Source organism: Pinus tabuliformis, chromosome 2_1 (genome assembly GCF_031772625.1).
Source record: "Pinus tabuliformis cultivar Carrire ecotype Pingquan chromosome 2_1, CPIR1, whole genome shotgun sequence".
In the NCBI taxonomy this organism is placed as follows: Eukaryota; Viridiplantae; Streptophyta; class Pinopsida; order Pinales; family Pinaceae; genus Pinus; species Pinus tabuliformis.
The window spans coordinates 664,766,151-664,776,670 of NC_142299.1; the positions used below are offsets into that span (position 1 = coordinate 664,766,151).

The window sequence follows — 10,520 nt, forward strand, 5'->3', positions numbered from 1 at the left end:
ACCCAAAGGCGACATCACTCTGCAGCTGGGACCGAAGGGTTTTTTTACTGTTATCTTTTTTTGCTTAGAAGACAAGTTCAGAATCCTAACTCAAGGCCCATACTTCTTTAACTCAGCAGGCTTGTACCTGAGAGAATGGATAGCAAGATTCAATCCGGACAAGGAAGACCTCACCTGGGCCCCTGTCTGGATCAGAATGTACTCACTTCCCGAAGAATATTGGAATGAAGGAATACTCAAGAAAATTGGAAGCGGACTGGGGGAATACATAAAAGCAGCAGAAGAAACAAAGCTATGAATATACACTTCATACGCCCTCATCTGCATCTTCATGCAACTAGAAAAGGTGCTACCTAATATGGTAAGTTTATCTCATGACGACTATGAATGGATCCAACCTCTAGATTATCAGCATGTTCCGTTTAGATGTCGCAAATGCCATGCTCATGGGCATATTTTTAGGGATTGTCCGCTAAATGTCATAGCCCCTACATCCAGCCCCTCTGACCCCTCTGATAAGTCAGCCCAAGAAGGCTTTACCAAGGTTTATAACCGAAAACGAGCTCACAAAAAGCCTGCACCTGGGAAGAAACTGCATCAAAACTCTGCATCCACTCCTTCCACGAGTAACAGTTTTCAAATTCTGGCTCATACTTCAGAAGAACAACCCTCAAGCTCAAAGCCAAATGCGACTCTGCTATCCACCCCTGACATCAACAATCCTTCCAGCTCTACCCCTGTTTCTAGTAACCCAAAGGACAAAAAGGCCTCCCTCATGGATAACCAAAATGACAGTACAGGAAAAGAGATTGAAATGGAAGTAGATGGAACCTTGAACCATCTCATTTCCCTCGCAGAAACAACTGGAGAGAAAAGTCAACCGGAAATCATGGACGAAGATCCTGAAAATTTCGACATGGAAGGGCTGGACCTACTAGAGCTCGAGCAAGCATGCAAAAAGAAAAGCTATGATCAAATCCCAGAATTGCAACTCAACAAGCTGGAAATAGTTCTATCGAAGGTATATCAGCAGAAGCAACTAGGCATCCAACCAAGCAGTACCTGGGATGGAAGCCTCCCCCCAAGAGATTTCAAAAAGAGAGGAAGAAGAACAGATCTCCAGCGAACAATTGAAGTAGGAAAGATCTTGGTGGATTCAGGCAGGTATGAAAAATTGACGAAGTACTACAAACCCTTCATCAATAGTGAATCATGAAACTCACATCATGGAATTTAAGGGGGCTCAATAGCCCAAGGAAACTCAGAACTCTAAAAAACATGATAAAGATGGAGAAACCGCACATGTGTTTTCTTCAAGAAACTAAATGCAATAGCAATACGCTAGGAAGCATCCTCTCCAGAGCTTGGCCAGGATGCCAATCAGTAGCAGTAGACGCAGAAGGAGCATCAGGAGGATTAGCTATAGTATGGAACCCACAGATGATCGCTCTCCAGGATTTTCATGCCTCCCACAATATAATACAAGCTACCTTCCACATCATAGGTACTAATATTCACGGCAACCTTTCTAATGTCTACTTCCCACAGGAAGCTGCAAACAAAATAGCTTTACTCAATACAATAGAAGCACTGAGCTTAAGTAGAGCGCATCCTCTTTGGATCATCGGAGGGGATTTCAATATGATTACCAAGCTGGAGGAAAAACAGGGTGGGCGAAGCAGGCTGGATCAGGAAAATGTCTTCTTCAAAAACTTCATACAAAACAACTCACTCATCGACTTGCAATTCTGCAACGGCATACATACGTGGAGCAATCGCAGAGCTGGAAAGTATCAAATCGCCTCAAAGCTAGATAGATTCCTCATTTCAGATAATTCAGTTCATCTAGGCGGGGATATAGCAACTGCCATTCTCCCCTACTCAGGATCTGACCATTGGCCCATATCTCTCCAATGGCAAAGGCCAGGCAACACTATCAAGCGACCCTTTCGCTTCGAGGAGTGTTGGCTCACACATCTTGCTTTCAAGGACTTCGTCAAAATAGCATGGGGTAACTTCTACCCACCGGAAGGATCTAAAATGTTCCAATTTCAACAGAAACTCAAACATCTAAAAATCCAAATTAAGAAATGGAACCATGAGACATTTGGAAACATTTTCAAGGAACAACAAATTCTAAACAAGGAAATGGAAGATCTTCAGCAACAAATCATAGACAAGGGACATACCAACTGGACCTTAGAACAGGAGCAACGCATAAATACTCAATTGGAGGAGAGGAGAAAGCAGGAGGAAATTCTATGGAGGCAAAAATCCAGGATAAGATGGTTAAAAGAGGGGGAAAGGAACACTAAATTCTTCCATAGAACTACTGTCCAAAGACGAATGCACAACAACATTTCCTTCATTCAGAATCAGGAAGGGACAAGAGTGGAAAAGCATGAAGAAATTGAGGAGGAATTCCTTCAACATTTCCAACAGGTGCTCAGCGAGCCTAAGGCAAACAGAAATCCAGCCATCGAAAAAATCATTCGAAAGATTCCAAAAATCATCACTGAGGAACATAATGAGCTCCTCCTTCACCCCATTCTCCCTCAGGAGGTGGACATAGCCATGCACCAGCTTAAAGAGGGCAAAGCCCCGGGACCTGATGGTTTTTCAACCACCTTCTATCACAAGTTCTGGGAGATGTTAAAAGACGAGGTTTGGCAAGTTGTGGAGGAATCCAGGGCACTGCACTGGCTCCTACCTGCCCTCAACGCAACATTCATTGCACTCATTCCAAAGGAGGAGATATCTAACACACCGAACAAATTTCGCCCAATAGCACTATGCAACGTTATTTATAAAGTTATATCCAAAGTCGTTGCAAACAGGCTAAAACCTCTTCTGCCTCTATTAATCTCACCGGAACAGTCCGGCTATGTAGAAGGGCGACAGATCCTTGATGGAATCATCCTCACGCATGAAGTTATCCATACCCTCAAGCATCACAAACAGGCAGGTATGCTACTGAAGCTCGATCTCTCAAAAGCATTTGATAAACTAAGTTGGACTTATATGAAAAAAATGTTAAATGCTTATGGTTTCTCACCCATGTGGGTGCGGTGGATTATGAGTCTCATATCTTCCTCCTTCTTCTCCATTCTTGTAAATGGCATCCCCTCAAAACCCTTCAGTCCCTCCAGAGGAATTCGGCAAGGCGACCCTCTTTCCCCATTCCTCTTTGTTTTAATGGCCGAAGGACTAGGAAGGCATATTAAATCTACCCTTGCCTCCCATCAGCTCAAAGGCCTTTCCATCCATGGTACCCCAGCCATAACCCATCAGCAATTTGTTGATGATAATATGCTATTTGGATACCCCTCGGTTCAGGAAGCCTCCCTCTTCAAATCTCTTCTCAATGACTTCTCTGAAGCCTCAGGCACCAATGTTAACAATGCCAAATCTCATATCTACTTCTTTCACACAGCTCCTGTGGTGCAGCGGGCAATAGCTCGCATTCTGGGTTTCCCCATTGACTCTCTCCCCTCAAAATATCTTGGAGCCCCCCTCATTGACTCAGCCATCAAACATTCCACCTGGCGCACCTTAATTGAGAAGCTGGATTCTCGTCTAAATCTATGGACGCATCGAACTCTTAACATTGCTAGCCGGGTGGTGCTCATAAAGGCTGTGCTTCAGGCTATGCCGCTCTATCTGTTTTCAATTCTTGCAGTGCCCAAATGGGTCATAAAAAGAATAAAGGATCTTCAACGCAACTTCCTATGGGGGAGCACAGCTACCAATCGTAAATGGGCCCTGGTAAACTGGACAACTGTTTGTATGCCAAAAGAAAAGGGAGGCATTGGACTGCGAGATCGCAATCCAAGTAATGCAATAATGTGTGCCAAACTCTGGTCGCAGTGGCTCTCCAACACTGATAAACCTTGGGCCTCAATCTGGACAGCCAAATACGCAAATCACAGACCACAAAAGGAGCTTATAAGACTTATTCCCAATGCAAAAGGCTCCCTCATATGGAATGCGGCCAAGCAACATTACATGTTGATACAACACCACAGCTTTTGGGAAGTCAGAAATGGCGAAACAACACGCTTCTAGACTGACACCTGGAACCAAATGCCAAAGCTCAGTAGCACTCTCCACCCTCTTCCACCTTACATTAGGGAGGAGCAACAGCAGCAAACAGTTAGACAACACTGGACCCAGGAGAATGAGCAAGGATACAGGCAATGGATCCAAAGTGATAGGATAATAAGGAATACGGATCGCCCCTTCAGGGAGAGTCTGGAAAAGGAGCTCCAAAATCGACGCATACGACATTCAGCAGACAAAGACATTCTAAGATGGGGATACAGGCCAAAAGGAACCTTCACAACTTCTGAAGCTTACAAATTAATCAACTCCAATCCGACTCCCCTTGATCTCCTCTGGGGAAAAATTTGGGATTCAGGCATCTGGCCGAAAGTTTCTCTTTTTCTTTGGCTGGTGGGACATCAAAAAATCCTAACATGGGATAGGCTAAGGAAAAGGAATTATCATGGCCCCTCGATGTGTGTCAATTGTAGAGCCCAGGAGGAAACCCTTCAGCATTTGTTTGACTCTTGTGCAATAGCCAATCAGTTATGGGAGAAGGTAAGCTTTAGATGTCAGAAAAGATGTAGAGTGGCAGAGGACATCATAAATACTCTGCGTCTATGGAAAAAGAAACCATTCAAGAGTGGAATTCTTAACCATATGTGGAAAATAATTCCAGGTTTTCTAGTTTGGGGAATTTGGAAAGAAAGGAACAAACGTATATTTAAAGATCAAAGCTCTTCTTTACAGAATATATGGAGCAAATTCTGCACAAACCTCAAAGAAACAATGCTGATACATACCTGGACAAAGGAGGACCTTCCCTCACTCGACAATGAGAGAGCCATTTGGGAAAACTGGAATATGCAACTCCCTAATGTTTCTCTTAACAATGCCCCTAGAACCTTCAATTCACACAAAGATTCTTGGACAACTCCTCTAGAGCACACATTCAAGCTCAATTTTGATGGTGCCTCAAAGGGCGACCCTGGGAAGGTAGGCTATGGTTGAATATTCAAGAATCATGCAGGAAAGTCTCAACGGATTTACTTTGGAAATATTGGTTGGGACACCAACAACTCGGCGGAAATGGAAGGCTTATGGCAAGGTCTCCTCTTAGCAAGAACACACAACTACTATCCTCTGGAGGTAGAGGGAGATTCTCTGCTCCTTATCAATATGGTCAAACAACTCCTCAATGGCTCTCATGCAAGCAAGATAGCAACGAGTTGGAGTCTGGAGGCTAGATTAGAAGCTATAGAACTTGAGCTTCTTAACAACAGAGCAATAATCTTCAGTCACCTTAAGAGGGATGGCAATAAAGTCGCCGACATCCTAACCAATGTGGGGGTAGAAAGCAATCATGCCTTTCTCACAGGATCATTAAACATAATTCCAAACAATGATAAAATACAGGAATGCAATCAGTTGGTTCAAGAAGAAGCTACACCCCCGGATGCAGGTAATCTGTAGAGCAATAACCACGATGGGACGGAGGAAGGCAGAGCATGGCTGGCACCTAGCCAGCATGCTCGCTGGACAGAACTTCAGGTGGGAAGACATTAATGCGAGGGTGATTAACACCATGGGAGCTCATATGTTCGGTCTTGGAATTACAACACTATCCACTTACGCCTGCTCAGGAGGATTTCAGTCTGCAGCGAACTTAATTGCCATAGTAATGGCGGGGGAGGATCGATGGAATGGCACCTGCGTTTTAAGTGACCTCACTGCCAGTAATCTGAGTCTATGCTTCATTCTGTTCGGTAAGATTCGGAGCTGTGAGAAAGAATGGGTCTGGGGATGGTCTGACGTAGGAGGCTGGTTTCGAATTGAGCCTGAGGCTATGCTCTGGCAGTGTAATTCCCTCACAGAGATAAGCAACAGCCCTTGTGGTGTCACTACAGGTCAAGGTAGCTCAGCTTTTGGAGACTTTTTTGCTGCTGTTCGAGTTTGTCATTACGCGATGCCGAGACCCCGCCAGCGTATGCTGAGTCGCAGAGGATCTAGAAGAGGAACCCCCTCACGGCCCTCTGATGATTCAGGCTCCTTGGGGATTCCTACTCATCATCGGGGAACAGAGTGCATTCTGACCCCTAGCCACTACCTGGACCCAAATTCTCCAGACTCGGCCAATTCGTCTTCATTTGGTTCAGCCACTTTCTCATTCAACTGCTCTCTCACGCGCCCTCGAATAACGGCTCATGTCTCTGTTCTCTTCATTGAGGAAGCTCAACACGAGGGAGAGTCCAGCACTCCAATTCCACATTCTGAGGAAGTCCATAATCCCAGCTCTCCAAAGCCCAACTCGGAAATGCATAAGTAGCAGCCCCAGCCAGCCAGCGCCATCAGCTTCATGCTGGAGGCCCATGCTCAGCCAGACATGCAGGAACCGAAAATGGGTTGGTGTAGGATCGTAGAGGAGAAGCCCGATGAGTAATCCAGGGTCTAGCTCTTACCATTTTTGGATGCCCAATGAAAAGGAGGAAAGGTTATCTATGGTTCTGTTTGTCAATCTTTCTTCATGTTTTCTGTACCGTTTCTATTGTCTAGTGTCTGATATGTCGATGCTACTTGTGTCTGTATACCCTTCACAGGGAATGTCTAGTGTCGGTTATGTGCATCACTCTGTCTCCCCTGCGTGGGAAGTAAGGTTTAATATCTCTGATTCTGAATCTGTCATGAACAAATGGCCTAACCCACAGGCTTCATGGCTCTCTGTTATCCAAGGAAGTAATTGTTCTCTTTTTTGTATATAATAGATTAAATTTACTTAGCAAAAAAAAAAATGTTAAATAATTTAAGTAAAATATTTATTTTAATTTGGAAGGAATGCATTAAAGGAAAATTTCTTTGGAAATTTTGAATAGAAAGTAGGGTCAAATTTTTCAATACAAAAATTTTAGTAGAATGTTTTATAATTAATTTAAGATGAAAATTTTTTAGGGAGATATTTCAAATGAAATTTTGGGAGGGAAAAGTTTTGGCAAAAGCTTTTAGGGGGAAACTTTGGAGGGAAAATTTTCATGAAAAAATTTTGGGGGGAAACTTTAAAGGAAATTTTATAATCTCTAAGATATCAATTATAATTAGGAGAGAGTGCATTTATATCATTCAACATCTCCTATTTGAAAGACATGGATTCTTCAGATAGGGAAGTTTTTCTTTCTAGAGAATCAACATCTTCATCATGTCACAAATTTATTCTTATTGATGAATATAACAAGAATTATTTCACTATGAATACAGAGTCAAATTTTCGACTTGGTCCTAATTGTAAAAATTTTGAGAGCAACATTGATGTAGGGAAAGACAAAGAATTTCCTGTAAATAGAGAGTCAAATTTTCCACTTAGTCTGGGGGCAGCAGAAGTCCCGTGGATGAGCCTGATAGGCTCGCCCATGGGCCTTTCACCGTCTGCTAGGTCGAGGTCCCACTAGGGCACATTTTTTATAATTTTGTATTTTATTTTTAATTATTTTTAATGTTTTGATTATAAATTATATTTTAAGTGTTTTTTTTTTAATTAAATTTGAAAGGTATATATATATATATATATATATATATATATATATATATATATATATATATATATATATATATATATATATATATATATATAGATATATATATATATATATATATCTATATATATATATATATATATATATAGAGAGAGAGAGAGAGAGAGAGAGAGAGATGGTAACAAACAAGGTCTGTCTGAATGTTTATGGAACAAGGGTAGTAATTACATCATCCAAAGTTGTAGTTGGATGCTCTATGAATACTGCTAAATAAAGCCAGATTGGGACACACCGTAAAATACACGTAATTGGTTCGTCAAATACATTCAATTTTATTTCAAAATGGAGGAATTGACGACAAATATATAAAACAAAATTTACATGGCATGTTAAAGTTACAAAAAGTAATGAAGGTGTATATATCTATCTATGTTGTGGTATGATTAACTTTGGTGAACCATATGAGGTGATGGGCAATGTATGAGACATATGTTTGGTGTTGAATATAAACAATGTTAATGTTCTTACAAAAATACCCAAGACACGTGAAGAGGTTAGATATTGTCTCTTAAATGCCAAGTATGACATATATGAAGAATCTATAACGTTGTGTGAAAAAATCAAAGTCAAAATTGCAAATAACATTGTAATTATGTTTATTTATATTTATGTGTTATGAATTATTTAAAGGATCATTATACTTTTTATAAGTTATTGGATATTAACATATTATATTTTGTTTGAAGGGATTTATTATCTAGAGCAAAATATTATGAATGTGGTCAATAGTTTCCACACAGATACAGAAAAAGGGAGGAGGAGAAAGCAAAGAAAATATCTCATGAAACTAGAATAATACACAAAGGGGATCTAAAAGTAATCACTAATGTGGATCAATCTACTAAAGCTAAACATGTTTATTTTGAAGATGTGGAAGCTGAATCCGATGCTAAAAAATTTGTTCCCATTGGTGAGGATTTTATTAGAACTGCTATTGAAAAGGAGAAAAGCTACAAAACACCAAAAATAAAAATGCTCATGGATAACCTTCTTCGAATTTATGATGAAGAGATTGTTTATCTAGAAGAAAATATGTTAACAAGTAAGAAGAAGAAATCAAGATTTGGTCAATCTGTAAAAATCATAAGCACCAATTAATATTAAAGTGACACCTCTAAAGGCAGTATAGAAAGCATAACACCAGGTATTGATTTAGAGGATGGCATTATTAAAATAAAATAAAACTCTATTCAAGATCACTTGATGAAGAATAAATTAATTAACAACGGAAAAAAATTTCATCTTAATCTCAACCAATTCTATAAGCCAAATGAACGACAATATCAATATTAATTTAGAAATCCACATCACTACATGTCCATAACTTGAAAACATTGTTAAGATACAATCCACATGCACATGCGGTTTATTATGTGGTTCTTGTTGATCGAATTCAAGTTTCCAACAAACAGGCATTTGAGAGGATATGATGTTTTGAATAGAAATATTATTTAATTGGAGGTAACCATTCTCCAAAGTATACAAGACAATTGATTGAGGAATATCCCAATAAGTCACTTTTTGAAATAGTGAGATACATCATTTATATTGGTTTAATAGAAAAAAAAGAAAATTTATTGGCATGGGATCACAATACAGATAATGAGTATAGGATGTCTATGAATTTCATATAAAGGGTCAATATTTATTCATAATGAATTTGCAAAAAATGTGGTGTGGATCAGGAGGAATTCAGTCTAAGCTTTCAGAAGGAATGTTGTATGGAAATAGGTTATCAAATTGAGGATAAAATTAATTCAAAATGTGGAAAGGTAAATTCAAATTTATTTAAAGGTATTGATAACATTTCTTAGTTGGAATTTAGAACTGGGGAGACATGGAAATTTATTGATGTTATTTTCAACATGTGCTAGTATATTTCCATAAAAAATGAGAAGGTTAAAATGTCTAAACCCTTAATATGTACTAGTAGTAAGGCAGGTCCTGAACTCAAGAAACTTCCAGAGTATATGACTATGACACAATAGAGAAAAACGTAAGGAGTGAATGATGACATATTAGTCAAGTCAATATTATCTCGTTGAGGTCAGGTGAATTATCATTGGAAGAAATGTGCTTGGAATTTCAAAAGTAATTTTGTTGAATTATTTTATTTTTTCATGGATTATAATTTTCTTTTACATATAATATATTGTTGTTGGGAGTATTTGTTATACATATCACTATATTAAAAATTTTGTCTTTATTATTCAATCATAAGTATTATATGAGAAATACAAGAACATATGATTTAAATGTGGAATGAAGAGAGTTGGGATGATGTTGTATGCAACTACCCAAAATCAACTTCTACAACAATACTTAAATATTTTTATCTTGCATTAAACAAGGTATGTTGATTTATACATTCATTTTATTCATATGTTAACTATTTTTATTTTATTACTTATACATATATTTGTTTATTTCATTAAAGGTGTTGAAGAAGAAGGAATATTGAGTACTAAATAAATTCAAAAGCTTAATTAAAAATATTAAGTTCGAAACGTTGATAACGCAACATATTAGGAATGTTGAACTAGGTCCTTGTTTTAGTCATTTCATTTGGAATGGACTAAACACTATCCAATATCAAATAATACAAGTTTATTATGAATACATCACAAAAATCATACCTAAAAGGGAATATGCATTAGCTATTACAAATATTCTTCATGGTTTCAATTTCCCAGACATTGGATATGATAGTGAACCTTTTAATATAGTGGTTACGGGCTTTCAAGAAGTCACAACATCACCACTTTGGAGATTTGTGACATTTCATTTAGACACACAATTTGCAATGCTATTAACAAGCTTCAAGGGAACAACATACTCCAGGATGAAGCTTACATGGTAAGACAGGGAAATTATATGCTTGATTAGTGTTCAAAA

The 10,520-nt window shown here is 38.9% G+C and overlaps 1 protein-coding gene across 1 annotated transcript; it reads left to right on the forward strand.

The window, feature by feature from the left end:
• The first annotated feature begins 1,287 nt into the window (after window positions 1-1,287).
• Window positions 1,288-4,065, forward strand: LOC149202349 (uncharacterized). The gene is made up of 3 exons (XM_089401564.1): window positions 1,288-1,995; window positions 2,374-2,961; window positions 3,337-4,065. Exons 1-3 carry the CDS (start codon window positions 1,288-1,290, stop codon window positions 4,063-4,065), a joined length of 2,025 nt encoding a protein of 674 aa, XP_089257690.1.
• Window positions 4,066-10,520: the final 6,455 nt, after the last annotated feature.